The 14,157-nt window shown below is 53.2% G+C and overlaps 1 protein-coding gene across 1 annotated transcript; it reads left to right on the forward strand.

The window, feature by feature from the left end:
* Nucleotides 1–3,456, forward strand: SOX18 (SRY-box transcription factor 18). Its single transcript, XM_038750375.1, has 3 exons — nucleotides 1–324; nucleotides 376–556; nucleotides 1,697–3,456. Exons 1-3 carry the CDS (start codon nucleotides 106–108, stop codon nucleotides 2,575–2,577), a joined length of 1,281 nt encoding a protein of 426 aa, XP_038606303.1. The 5' UTR covers nucleotides 1–105; the 3' UTR covers nucleotides 2,578–3,456.
* Nucleotides 3,457–14,157: the final 10,701 nt, after the last annotated feature.

Below are 14,157 nucleotides of genomic sequence, written 5' to 3' on the forward strand. Positions count from 1 at the left end.
GCCTCGGCCGCGGTCCCCTCCGCTCCGGCCTCCGGCCTCCCTCCGGACGCGCTGTGGACTTTCTCCCCGCGGCTCCGTTCTGCCCCCAGGTTGCGTCCAGCTGGAATGAATAGATCTGCGCCGCCTTACTGTGTAGAGGAGATCCCGCAAGCCAGGGGCGACTGTTCATGGGGTCCCGGGCCGGAGCCCGCCTCTGACCCCGGGCTCGCCTTCCGCCGCACCCCGGGGCTCGACTCCGCGCCCAGCCGGACCCCCAGCCCGGCCCCCGGCTCCGGCCCCGGCTCCGGCCCCGGCTCCGGCCCCGGCTCCGGCCCCGGCTTCGCCGCCTTCCGCCCGGGGGGGCCGGCGGGCCCCGCCTCGCCGCCCAGCCCGGAGCCCAGCCCGGAGCCCGGCTATGGATACAGTCCGCCCCCGGGCCGGGGCGACGGCAAGCCCAGCGAGGACTCCCGCATCCGCCGGCCCATGAACGCCTTCATGGTCTGGGCCAAGGACGAGCGCAAGCGGCTGGCGCAGCAGAACCCGGACCTGCACAACGCCGTGCTCAGCAAGATGCTGGGTGAGCCCATCGCGCGCTCCCCCGCTCCCCCGCTCCCCCTCTCCCAGCTCCCAGGATATCCCCTCCCCAGCTACCTCGATCCTTCCCCAATCCCCCTCTTCGGCTCCTCCGATCCCCCCTCCTTTTGCTCCCCCCACCCTCCCTCCTCAGGTACCTTAATCCCCCCTCCCCCAGGACCCCCATCCCCTATCCCCCTGCTCCCTCAATCTAGTCTCCCTCATCTCCCCCAATTCCCACTCCCTCGATCCAGTCTCCCCCAATCTAGTCTCCCCCAGCTCCCCCAATCTAGTCTCCCTATCTCCCCCAAACCTAATCTTCCCCACCTCCCCGAATCTAGTCTCCCCCAATCCCCACTCCCCCAATCCAGTCTCCCGCAGCTCCCCCGATCTAGTCTCCCCCAGCTCCCCCGATCTAGCCTCCCCCAGCTCCCCCAATACTCCCTATCTCCCCCAATCTAGTCTCCCCCACCTCCCCCAATCCGTTCTCCCCCAGCTCCCCCAATCTAGTCTCCTTATCTCCCCCAATCCAGTCTCCCCCAACTCCCCCCATCTAGTCTCCCCCACCTCCCCCAATCCATTCTCCCCCAGCTCCCCCAATCTAGTCTCCTTATCTCTCCCAATCCAGTCTCCCCCAACTCCCCCATCTAGTCTCCCCCAACTCCCCCATCTAGTCTCCCCCATCTCCCCCAATCCCCACTCCTCCAATCCAGTGTCCCCTAACTCCCCCCAATCTAGTCACCCCCATCTCTCCCAATCTAGTCTCCCCCATCTCCCCCAATCCCCACTCCTCCAATCCAGTGTCCCCTAACTCCCCCCAACCTAGTCACCCCCGTCTCCCCCAATCTAGTCTCCCCCATCTGTCCCAATCTAGTCTCCCCCATCTCTCCCAATCCCCACTCCCCCAATCCAGTATCCCCCAGCTCCCCCAAGTCTAGTCTCCCCCTACTCCCCTCTCTTCCACCCCAGTTCCCCCAATCTAATCCCCTCCCTCTGGCCCTGGTTGGAGGGAGGTGGGCCGGGGGTAGGGGGCTGTCCCTGTGTCCCCGTTGGGCTCCCGCAGCCTCCCCACCCGCCTCCCTCGTGCCTGACGATGTCTCCCCGGGTCTCTCCCCGCCTCCGTCCCGGGCCCCCGGCCCTTCAGGTCAGTCGTGGAAAGCCCTGAGCCCCGGCGAGAAGCGGCCGTTCGTGGAGGAGGCGGAGCGGCTGCGCATCCAGCATCTGCAGGATCACCCCAATTACAAGTACCGCCCCCGGAGGAAGAAGCAGGCCAAGAAAATCAAGAGGCTGGAACCCAATATCCTGCTGCACAACCTTTCCCAGCCCCGCAGCGGCGAGGGCTTCGCCATGACTCACCCCGGGGCGGCCCAGGCCGGCCACCCCCAGCCTCCCCCCCTCAACCACTTCAGAGAACTCCACCCCCTGGGCTCGGACCTGGAGAACTACGGGCTGCCCACGCCGGAGATGTCCCCGCTGGACGTGCTGGAGCAGAGCGAGCCGGCCTTCTTCCCCCCGCACATGCAGGAGGACTGCGGGCTGATGGCCTTCCGGGCCCCCTACCCGCAACCGGCCCCGCACGGCCCGCCGCTGGAGTACCCCCCGGAGAAGGCCCTGGGCCGGGACCTGCTGGGGCCCTACGGGCAGCCCCCGGCCTCAGCCCAGCTGGCCGAGGCCCTGAGGACCGCCCCGCCGCCCGGCCTCTACTACGGCCAGATGTGCGCCGCCCCCGGGCCCCCGGCCGGCCTGTCCCCCCACCTGGGCCAGCTGTCCCCCCCGCCCGAGGCCCACCACCTGGACGGCGTGGAGCAACTGAGTCAGGCCGAGCTGTGGACGGACGTGGACCGCAATGAGTTCGATCAGTACCTGAACATGAGCCGGACTCGACCGGACGGCCCGGCCCTTCCCTATCAGGTGTCTCTGGCCAAAGTGACTCCGCGGCCCCTCTCCTGCGAGGAGAGCAGTCTCATCTCGGCCTTGTCCGACGCCAGCAGCGCCGTGTACTATAGCACCTGTATCACCGGGTAGAGCCGGGGAGGCCTCGGGCCCCGGACCCCTCCAACGGATAGACCCCCTCCCCCCACCCCCACCCCATCCCTCTAGACAAAGCACCACTATCCTATTTAGAGCATCTCAGTAAATGCATAGCGCTTCTTTTTGTAAATGCTCCAGTCACTGATATACTGTATAACTCTATAACACAAATATAATGTCCTTTTTTCCAAAGCACGGGGATGGGTAGACCTATATAGGTGTGCGTATGTCCATGCGTCTCTAGAGATGTGTGCATATATATGCATATACAGGTCTATGCACACACATGCGTGTGTGTGTGTGTGTGTGTATATATATATATATACACCCAGCCTTGCAAATGACAACAAAACCTTATAGGATCACCGCCATCCCCCCCCAAAAAACTTTCCAGCTCTCACTCCCAGCGAGAAGGCCCGTAGAGTAGAAAACAGAAGAGTTCGGCGTTCTTAACCACTCGCCCAACACCTTGTTTACTCACTCCGGACGGGAGAGGCGAGTGGCTCTCTGCAAGGCTGCGAGTACTCTATATACACACATTCATGACTCTGTGATACACACACACATATATATATATACATATATTTTGTCTGTACATGCCTGTGGTTTTGGAAAATGTCGCAAAGCTTCGTTACACTTTGTCTGCAGCAGGGTTTGCCTCTGCTTACAGGGTCAGAGTTTTCTACCGTGTTTCTGGGACGTCTTCCTTTCGAAGCGATATATTTTCATTGGGCAATGGGACTATATTTTTACTAAGCCTTTATATATAATATGATATTTAATTTTTTATTATCAGACATCCTTTTTTTAGAAAAAAAAATGTGTTTTCTTCCAAGGGGATTTCCCCTTGAGTTCTGAAGCATCGATGTAGCAAGGGCGATTATAGAAGGGGGGGGGGGGGGAAAGCATTTTTTAAAAAAGAGAAAAACTTGTCCAGGAAAAGGGACTCAACCGTAAACCTTGGGAAGCGGAATAACCGGCTGGGATTCTGCCCGGGGCTTTTATCGGATCTGTTTGAAGAGAAGCTGCTTTATCCGGCGGGAAACGGGAAAAGGAGCGGGCGGTGTCGCTTCCTGGTTTCGGGGCTGGCGGTGCGGATGTGGATTTTCCGCAATTAGCGGCTTCCTAACCGCTTCCAGACTGGGGCGCCCGGGGAGGCCGCTGAATCGATTCCCGCCCGACTGTCCGTTCACCCAGAAATGTCGCCTAACCCCCAACCTGGGCCTCCCCCTCCCCCGCGCTCCCCCCGGCCCGGGCGGCGCCCCGCCGATGCCCGGAGTCCGCCGGGGCATCTCAAATAAACGCGGCTACGGCCTTGTCTGGACGCGTGTCTGTGTGTTCATTGCAGGAGGACCCCCGACCCTTACCCTTATCACTGGATGGATGGCTCAGCTTCGGGGCTCCGGGACCCCCAAACCCCGCCCCCGTTCATCCCTCCTGCCTGGGGAGCTCCTCGTGGGTGGCGAAGGCCGGCAAGACGGGGGTACCCGCGCCCCTGCCAATCCTAGAAAGAGTTTGGGGGCTTTCTCTGAAGAGTCGAAGGCACCCCACCCCCCACTCACACACACACACACACACACACACACACACACACACACACACACACACACAATCCACCCCCTAACCACTCCGGAATTCACCCTTCCGACTCCCACCGGGCCTGTCAACCCCTGGGTTGTCCTGGGGAGGGAAAGGGGCAGGGAAGAGCGGTCCTGGCTCCGGCCGGAGATGCTGAAAAGTTTCCCTAGGCTGCATCCAACTCCCCCACCCCCCACCCCCGCCGCCCCTCGCGCGGAGCCGCCTAATCCAAACCAGGCCGCCCCCGGCCGGGCCCGCTCCATCTCGCCTGGAAAGCTTTCGCCATCCGCAGGAGAGGAGCTGCGGTTCTCCCCAGCTCGCTCTCCGTCACCCGCTTTCCCCGCCGAGCTTCCCTCCTCTCCTCTCCTCTCCTCTCCTCTCCTCCTCTTCTCTGTCTCGCTTTGTCTTTCCCTGCCTGCCTGTCTGCTCTAACTACCTGTCCCTCTGTTTCTCCTGGCTGTCTCTATCTCTTTCCCCTCCCTAAATTCTCTACTCTCTGTCTCTGTTCTCTCTCTCCCTCTATTCTCTGTCTCTGCTCTCTCGGCTCCCTTTCTATCTGCTCTCTCTGTCTCTGCTTCTCTCGGCCCTCTTTCTGCCCGTCTCTGCTCTCCCTCTGTCTCGGCTCTCTGTCTCTGCTTCTCGCAGCTCTATCTCTGCTTCTCTCGGCTCTCTGTCTCTTCTCTCTCTGTCTCTGCTCTCTGTCTCTGCTTCTCTCGCCTCTCTTTCTGTCTATCTCTGCTCTCTGTCTCTGCTCTCTTTCTGTCTGTCTCTGTGCTCTCTCTTTGTCTCTGCTCTCTCTGTCTCTGCTTCTCTCGGCTCTCTGTCTGTCTCTGCTCTCTCTCTCTCTCTCTCTTTGTCTCTGCCCCCTCTGTCTCTGCTTCCCTCGGCTCTCTTTCTGTGTGTCTCTGCTTCTCTCAGATTTCTTTCTGTCTGTCTCTGCTATCTCTGTCTCCCTCCCCTTTCCCCCCTCCCTCGCTAGCAGGGTAGGACACACAGCGAGTTGGCAAACGCCGGCCTTACCAAATCCCCCAACCCCCTCCTCTCCCTGCTTCTCCTGCCGGCTGTGATGCGGGCTAGGAGTTTCCTCTCGAATTGGCCCCAAAGTAAACTGCCCCTTGGGCCACTCTCCGGGGGAAGGGAGGATCGATAGAAATGTGATCTCTCCCTGTCGCAGCGGGAGCAGCGTCGCCCCCTGAGCCAAGTGGCGGGGAATCTGGGAGTGACTGGGGGGACCTGGCAGAGGCCGGAGGCACCTAAAGGTGGCAGGGGAAGTTTGGAAGAGGTTGGGGGCACCTGGAGGTGCTTGGGGGGTCACTGACCAGATTGGGGAGGAAGGAGGGTTGGCCCAAAATGGAGGGGAGAGGGAGGACTGGGGTGCAGGGAGTTGGCAAGTCAGAGAGGAAGCAGACTTGGGGTGTTTTTCCAGATTGTGGCTTCCAGGTCCATCTAGTAGGACTGTGGAAGCACCTCTCGAGATAAAAATACACACACACAAACACACTCCGTTTCTCACAGTCTCTAACAATGTCACACTCACTCTTTCTTAACCAGACACTCTCTCTCTCTCTCTCTCTCTCTCTCTCTCTCTCTCTCTCTCTCTCTCTCTCTCTCACACACACACACACACACACACACACACACACACACACAGAGCCCTGTCTTCTCCCCTTTCTCATCCCTTAACATTGGTAATGGTTTCTGCCACCCAAAACCCCTCAAACCTAGCCTGGAAGCCTCCTCCACTTCTATTTGCCCATTTAGATGCAGCCTCTGGTTTCTCCTTATTTCAACTTAGCTCAAGTGGTGGAAGCCCCACTGACCCCTTTGGGAGAGGGACTCTATAAAAAATCCAACAGTGCAAACTGAGTCTGAGGGAGTCAGAGGACCTGGGTTCTAATCCCAACTCCATCAGTTTGCTGTGTAACTTCTCCTTGCCTCAGTTACCTCATCTGTAAAATGCACATTATGACTATCAGCTCTAAGAGGGACAGAGTCTGATTATCTTGTACCTAACCCAGTGCTTAGTGTAGTGCCTGCCACATAGGAAGTGCTTAACACATACCATTAAAACAATTAAAACCCTCCCCCACATATTTGACAGCAACCCAGGAGAGTCCATATGGGCATCTGGATTGGAAGGGCCATTTTGGGAGGTGAATCCAGACAATCACCTGCCACTCTCTGACTCTGTTCCCTCCAGGGGGGGGGCTCTGTGGAGCCCTATATCGTATCAATCAATGGCATTTATTGAGCATTTACTGGGTCCAGAGCCCTGTACTAAGAACTTGGGAAAATAAAATACAATAGAACCCAGGCACAAATACACAAACTCACGAGCACATATGTGGGCATAAAGCATAAATGATAGAACCCTGAAAGTATCCAAAAATGTGGTCAATGAATGACCTCATGATATAAATCTATCCTTTGGAGTGCTCTCCATAAAGACTAACGGATCACTGGAGAGACTTGACCCAGATTGGATTAGCTGAAGAATTTGTGGAGGAGAAGAGGGTCTAATCTAGTAAATTTGACTAAAGCTCCTTGTGAGCAGGACTCATGTCTACCTACCCTACTATTAGTGCTATCATTATGGTATTTGTTAAGTGCTTACAAAATGTCAAGCACTGTTCTAAGCACTGGGGTAGATACACATCAATCAGGTCAGACACAGTCCCTATCCTTACATGGGGCTCAAAGTCTGAGTAGGAAGGAGAACACCCTTTAAATCCCAGTTTTACAGATGAGGAAACTGAGGTACAGAGAAGTTTAATGACTTGCCCCAAATTCCACAGAAGGCAACTGGCAGAGCAGGGGTTAGAACCCAGGCCCTCTACTCCCAGGCCCATGCTCTTTCCATGAGGCCACAATGTTCCTATTGTACTGTACTTCCCCAAGCACTTTTCTTTATGGCATTTCTTAGGTGCTTTCTATGTGACAGGCACTGTACGAAGCACTAGGGTAGATAGAAGATAGTCAGGCTGAACATCGTCCTTGTCCCACATTGGGTTCACAGTTGGAATCTCCATTTTACGGTTGAGGTAACTGAAACATAGAGAAGTTCAGGGATTTGAAAAAGGTCACACTTTATGCAGTGTTCAGTACACAGTAATTGCTCAATAAATACCGTTGATTGGCTGATTGAAGGAGGAAAGGGACCCAGGATGGGGAGGAGGTTGGGGAAGAGCAGGTATGATGGAGCCATAGCTCAGGGGAGAGTTGAGAGAGCAGTGGGGAGAAGTAGCTTGGAAGCAGCATGGACTAGTGGATAGAGCATGGCCCTGGAGGCAGAAGGACCTGTGTTCTAATTCTGGCTCTGCCACTTGTCTGCTCTGTGACCTTGAGCAAGTCACTTAACTTCCCTATTCCTCAGTTGCCTCATTTCTAAAATGGAGACTAAAACTGAGCCCCACGTGGGACACGGACTGTGTCCAACCTGATTAGCTTGCATCTACCTCAACCCATAGTACAGTGCCTAGTACATACATACTTACTAAGTATGCACTTAGTAAGTAAGCACTTAACAAATACCTTAAAAAAAAGTAGAGAAAGGTTGAAAGAGGGGAGATCTGCAGGGTAGAACTGCGTCTCCAGGGGCGGGCCCTAGGGCCCTGGAGTCCAGGAACCTTCTTACTGGGCTGCGGGCACTTCCCTCTGCAGACCAGCTCGTTTAGCTCGCCCAGCACTTGGCCTCTTTTGTTTGCCCTTCTCACTCCTTTCTCTGCTTCCCGATGACCTGGGATGGGGGGAGCCAGGGGAGGGGAGACACTTTGTAGGGCTCAGCATTGTTTGTGAAATTGTTTGCAGTTATGTTTCATTATTAAAGAGCCAACACACCCCGCTCAGGCCGCAGGCTTGGCCCGCCCCCACCACTTTGATGTAGAAGAAAGACAAGCCACTGGAAGCCCTGACAGAAACAGGGGAGGGAGTCCCCACATGGAAAAAATAATAATCTCCATAGTATACAGATAGTGCATATATGGAGACAGACATGCTGGTGGGTGGGCACAAGACTTGGAGGTCCGTGGTAGGGGGATGGAGCAGAGTAGGGGTCAGTGGCAGAGGGATGGAGCAGAGTGGGGGGTCAGAGGCAGGGGGATGGAGCAGAGTAAGATTCAGAGGCGGGGGATGGGAGGCAGGGTCAGTGAGATAGAGCTGGGGAAATGGGATGGGGTCAGGGTTGGTGAGAGAGGGCCCTCAGAAGGGGCAAGAGGCCCCTTCCCTGTTTGGAAACTTTGGGTTGGCGATCCTTAATCCTTTTGAGGGCAAGGCTGAATTCAATCCTCTTCTTTGCTAACCTCTTCAAAATTGCTGTCCAGGGCCCCACTCATGGGAGGGAGGCCAAGATGGTGAAGGCCAGCGGCTGAAGGGCTCTCTTGACTAAGTTATTTTTCACTTCTATTCCTCTCTCTTCCCACCCCCATAGGGCAAGGGGAGGGGGAGGTGGAAGGGGGCTTGACTTCCTTAGGTTTCTTTGTCCTGGGGCCATTCTCTCATCTGTGAGGTCTAGCTCAGACTAATGTCCTCAATCCTGGGGCTTTCCAGGATGGGAATGGCAGAAGACTGGGCTTGGGGGCCGGGGATAGTGCCAGGGAGGAGGAGTGGGACACACACAATCCTGGTTACATTTTTCAGGGAATTTGGGGCCTCCCACCCTGTTCCACCAGGAGGCCCAGAGCGGAGGGTGAGACCAGCTGTATGGAGAAGGGGGGAAGGCTCAAGGACAAATGCTGATGTATGATGGGGGGAAGAGAGGGACCTTTCCCCATGGGAAGAGAGCAGAAGCAGGGACCACCACACTCAGGCCCCCTCAGGGTTCAACCTTGGGAAGCAGGGTGATCTAATGGAAAGAGCACAGACCTGGGTTCAATCCTGGCTCAGCTGCTTGCCCGCTGTATGACCTTGAGCAAGTCACTTGACTTCTTTGTGCCTCAGTTTCTTCACCTGTAAAAAGGAGATGCAATATTTCATTCATTCATTCATTATTCATTCATTCAATAGTATTTATTTGAGTGCCTACTGTGTGCAGAGCACTGTTCTGAGTGCTTGGGAGAGTACAATACAACAATAAGCATTTGTTCTCCTTCCTACTTAGACTGTGAATGACCTGGTTATCTTGCATCTACTCCAGCACTTAGCACAGTACAGTACAGTATTATCATTGGTATGGGCCCCTCTATTGACCCTGAATTCCCAGTCCTAGCAAAAGCCTATGTGGCCACCCCAGGTCCTAGTTCAGTAGTTTCCATCTCCTTACTGTGTTGAAGCCTCCTCAGAGGACAAGGCAGCAGCCCAATATGGACAGCTAGGCAGGGAGTCTCCTAGTCATCTGACTAAGGCCATGATATGGTGTTCTTGAACCCTGAGCCTCCATCCATTCTTGTTTTTGACACCTCACACCACTCCCACCTTGACTTCCCTTCTTTTGCTTCACCCCCATTTACAAGAACAAAAACACAACAACCACCAAACCTCACCCTTACCCCTAATCCAAGTCCTAACCATTGCTAATACTTAGCACTGAGATTTGCACCAGGTTTGCAAATTTTTTTTGCTTAGGGATCTCTAACACAAAAGTTCAGGCCACTGTCTTCCTCCCCTTCCCTGTCCCTTGGACACTAGTCTCCAGCCCCAATCTCCATGTCCCTGGTATGTCTTAGCACCAGGAACACTATGTGAACCTAAAGCTTTGAGGTGAACAAGTCAGAGAACAGGTGTTTGGAGATGGGAGTTGGGGGAGACAGGAAAGAAGCAAACAGGCAAGGGTAAGATTCTTTGATGTTGCCAGTTCTGCAGCTTAAGCTCACTGTGGGCAGGGAACATGTCTGCTCTGTTTTATTGTGCCCTCCCAAGTGCTTAGTCCAGTGCTCTGCACATAGTAAGTGCTTAATTAATATCACTGACCGTGATGATGATCACAACCACTCTCTTTGTTGGGCCTGCAGGAGGGAGCTGGGGTATTTGGTCAGCATTTTACTATATGCTAAATTCTGGGGTAGATACAACATCTGTAGACAAGACACAGTCTCCATCCCACATGGTGCTCACAGTCTAAGCAGAAGGGAGATAAGGCATTATCCCCATTTTTACAGAGTAGGAAACTGAGGTTCAGAGAGGGTAAGTGACTTGTCCCAGATCACACAGCAAGCACATGGCAGAGCTAAAACTAGAACCCAGGTCCCCTGACTCCCAGATAATAATAATGATGATGATGGCATTTGTTAAGCGCTTACTATGTGCAAAGCACTGTTCTAAGCGCTGGGGGGGCGGATACAAGGTGATCAGGTTGTCCCACGTGGGGCTCACATTTTTAATCCCCATTTTACAGATGAGGTAACTGAGGCTCAGAGAAGTTAAGTGACTTGCCCAAGGTCACACAGCAGACATGTGGCAGAGCCGGGATTCGAACTCATGGCCCATGACCGATGACCTCTGACTCCCAAGCCCAGGCTCTTTCCACTAAGCCACGCTGCTTCCGCGGTCTGTGGTCTGTGGTCTTTCCACTAGGCCAGGCTGGGAGAGGTGTGGGAAGAGAAAAGGAAGTGGAGAATCCCTTCCTAGACCCCAAGCAATAGCTATCATGTTAGACTCCTCCTCTATCTGACTTTCCCACAAAGATCAGAAGAGCTCCTCCAACCCCCACCATCCAGGACTATCTATAATGGACATGGACAGGCACTGTTCAGAGGCATAAGCCCCCTGCAGAGGCAGGGAGCAGAACAAGATTGTAAGCTCCTGACTAGACTGTAATAGTAATAGTATTTATTAAGCACTTTCTGTGTGCCAAGCTCCTTGAGGGCCAGAATTGTATCTATCAACTATTGTACTGGATTCTGCACCCAGTAAGTGCTCAGTAAATACCACTGATTGATTGAGCCCCTCCACTCTTTGGCCTTTTCTCCTTACTCCCTCAACCTAATAGTAAATGGCTCTGGGACTATGGGGCTTGGGTCATCCTCAGCTCTGAGTCTTGGGTTGGAACGGCCTCTGATATCTTAATCCTTCTTCCTCCTGTCCTGGGCGGGGGGAACACAAAGAGGCTTGGAGCCAAATTTTAAAAATCCAAAATAAAAGTCTTGATACTAATGCTATTTCGGCAGCTCTGCTCTCGCAGCCAACATGATACCCCCTCTCTCTCTTCTCCTGATCCTCCTGCTTTTCCTCTGGAGCCTTCCTCATCCAGATGTGAACAGGGAAAGGAAACCAACTTGGTGGAAATAGTTTGGGCCTGATTTCACCACAGTTATGGCCCAGGCTGGGGCTGTTACCCCCGGCCCCTTTTTGGGTATTGTGAATTAATCTTTCCAAAGCTGGATGCCTTACTTGAGTACCAGGAGAGCCGGGCTGCAGGACTTTTAACAGGTCATTCCTAGAACCATATGGGGGAGGCCAGCACTTGAGTAGCACTTGAGACCTGATGATCCAGCCGGAGGGAAGTGAGCTCGAGGAAGGAGAAGCAGTTGGTTTGTGAGCAGGATGATATTGTTTTGACATCACATCAAGACCAGGGTTAGGGTGACTGGCTTTTCCCCCTCACCATCTTTAAGGACATCATCAAGCAGTTGAGCTGAAAAATACCCCAGGGGCTACCCTGTCCACCCCCTGCCCCCAGTCTGTCCTGCATCTTTCTCTCTCCTCTTGGTCCAGGTGAAGTCCTTTGGTGTAGTTGTACCATTCCAGAACATAGGGAAGCGATAGAGCAAGCCTATCAGAGGGCACAAATAGATGCAGGCTCAAGAGAGGCCTTGGCCTGGCTCAATCAACCTATCAATAGTATTTCTTGAGTGCCTATTTTGTGCAGAGTACTGTACAGAACACCTGGGAAAGTGCAGTACAATACCATTGGTAGAAAGATTCCTGTCCTCAAGGACCTTACAGTTGAACAGGGGAGACAGGCCTTAAAATAAATTACAGTTAAGGATCTGACTGACTTCTTGAAAAGGAGTGTAAAAACATTAAGCCAGAAGAAGCCTCAGGTCAGCCATCCAGCCATTTCCCCACACCTCCTCCTGACCATAAATACACACTGTGGTAAAGACTGGACTTGGCCCAAGGTAGCTTTCTGGAGCCACACATCCAACATGAACGTGTTCTCTTTTCTAACTGACCACTGGTTGGTGTTGGACAGGGACTCAGGATCAAACTTTGCCCAACTGGGCAGAGAGTGGATTCCTAGTAAATAAACCCTCCAAACAAGGTTCATTAAATGGGACTTCAAGGAAAAAACCGAGGTTCATGGTCTCCAGCCCCTTCTCACCCGCTTGTTTGCATAGTCTTACCAATGAAGCTACTACAGTCTGAAAGGAGCAAAAATGAAAAAAAAAAAAATCAGCCTTGTTCATTTCAAGATCCATTGGAAACACTAGGAAATAACCTTGCATTTGGCAGAAGGAATAATGGGAGTAGAGGGGATTGCTGGATGGGAGGGCGGGGGATGGGAGGGGACGTAAAACCAGAGAAGACTATAAACAGGGGGCTTATAACTACTAGCTATTTCCCTTGCTGGGGAACCCCCATTCCATTCCCACCTCCTGGAAATGTCTGGGTCCCTTGGGTGCAATTTCTTTTTTAGCTTTGAGGCAGCTGCTATCTGGGTAACAGAATGACCATCCCCTTCTGGTCCTTAGGGAGACTACAGCAAGGACATGCCCAGTGACCACCAGGTGACAACTTCTAGCGATGGAGATGAAGAAAGCACTAAAAATCTTGTGGGCGGAGCTGGGACCACTTGCCCTGGAAAAGAGAAGGGTGAGGAATGAGGAATGATTTAATAATAGTCTTCAGGTTTCTGAAAGGCTTTTACCTTAAGAATGGTGACCAGCTGTTGTCCAACACCACTGAGAAAAGAGCAAGAGGAAATACCGGTAAATATATGCTATAGCAGGAGGGATTTAGAATAGACATCAAGAAGAACTTTTTGACTACTGGTGTCATTAGATGATGTCCAAGGGTTGCTGACCAGAGAGAGGGGTACAGAAAAAATGACCTCTTCTGTGGTCCTTCAGTATGTGGGGGGTTAGTGGGTCACATGGTAGTGTGTGTGTGTGTGTGTGTGTGTGTGTGTGTGTGTGTGTGTGTATAGGAGTGTGCTTTTATAGATGTTCTGTTTTTTTATGGCATTATAGAGAACATGATGACATCAGTTTTATATTAAAACAGCATGTGCCATACAAACCCCCAGCTGTAATCTACAGGGCCAGGGCCAGCCTGGAGTGAAAACCTAAGGAAGGGTTTTGGCAATGGAGACCCCATCCTCCTGCCCCTTGACCCTAGGGACTCCGAGACAGATCCCTGGTTGGGTTGGGTGACGAAGAGAGAGACAGAGAGGGAGAGAGAGAGACAGAGAAAGACAGAGATAAGTAGAATTAGAGAGCAAAAACCTAGGAGAATCAGGAAGGAAACTCCAGGCTCATGGAAAGGGGATGAAAGCCCAGAGATTGAGCGCGGTCATCAATGATGTCATTGGCCTGGACCTTCCTGCTGTCATCATCAGGGAACATTTCTCCGTAACACAAGCCCCACCTTCCCTGACCCTCTGGGACCCATGCATCCCCAGCCAGGAGTTATTCCAGGCAGGGTCAGCGGGGCCTCGGGACACTCAGGAAGGAGTAGGGGCTTGGGTATTTCTGTGCTCTTTGACACAAAAATTTGCACGGAAATTGTATGCAAAAATTGACATGGTTTATTTTTGTAATCAACAGGGCAGGCCTTTTTTAAAATAGGGCTATGGCCCTGCTCAGAGACTCAGAAGGTCATGAGATGCAGACAGAGCCCTCTACAATATCCATTATCCTTTGATCAACCAATCAATCAATCACATTTATTAAAAGCTTGCTGTGTGCAGAGCACTGTATTAAGTGCTTGGGAGAGTATAATATAGCAGTTTTAGATATGTTCCCAGCCCACAAGCGGAGTTTGTAGATGCATTCCCTGTCCACAACAAGCTTACAGTCTAAAGGAGGAGAGATTTGAAGTATCCCCTTCCACTAAGCAATA

The sequence above is a fragment of the Tachyglossus aculeatus genome, chromosome 8, assembly GCF_015852505.1.
Source record: "Tachyglossus aculeatus isolate mTacAcu1 chromosome 8, mTacAcu1.pri, whole genome shotgun sequence".
NCBI classification, from domain to species: Eukaryota; Metazoa; Chordata; class Mammalia; order Monotremata; family Tachyglossidae; genus Tachyglossus; species Tachyglossus aculeatus.

What these genes read in the sequence shown, in the direction of transcription:
- SOX18 (XM_038750375.1), top strand. Translation starts at nt 106, where the DNA reads ATGAATAGATCTGCGCCGCCTTACTGTGTAGAGGAGATCCCGCAAGCC. An exon ending in GCTCCGGCCCCGGCTTCGCC is followed by an intron (nt 325 to 375) that starts GCCTTCCGCCCG and finishes CCCAGCCCGGAG; the next exon opens with CCCAGCCCGGAGCCCGGCTA. An exon ending in CGTGCTCAGCAAGATGCTGG is followed by an intron (nt 557 to 1,696) that starts GTGAGCCCATCG and finishes CCGGCCCTTCAG; the next exon opens with GTCAGTCGTGGAAAGCCCTG.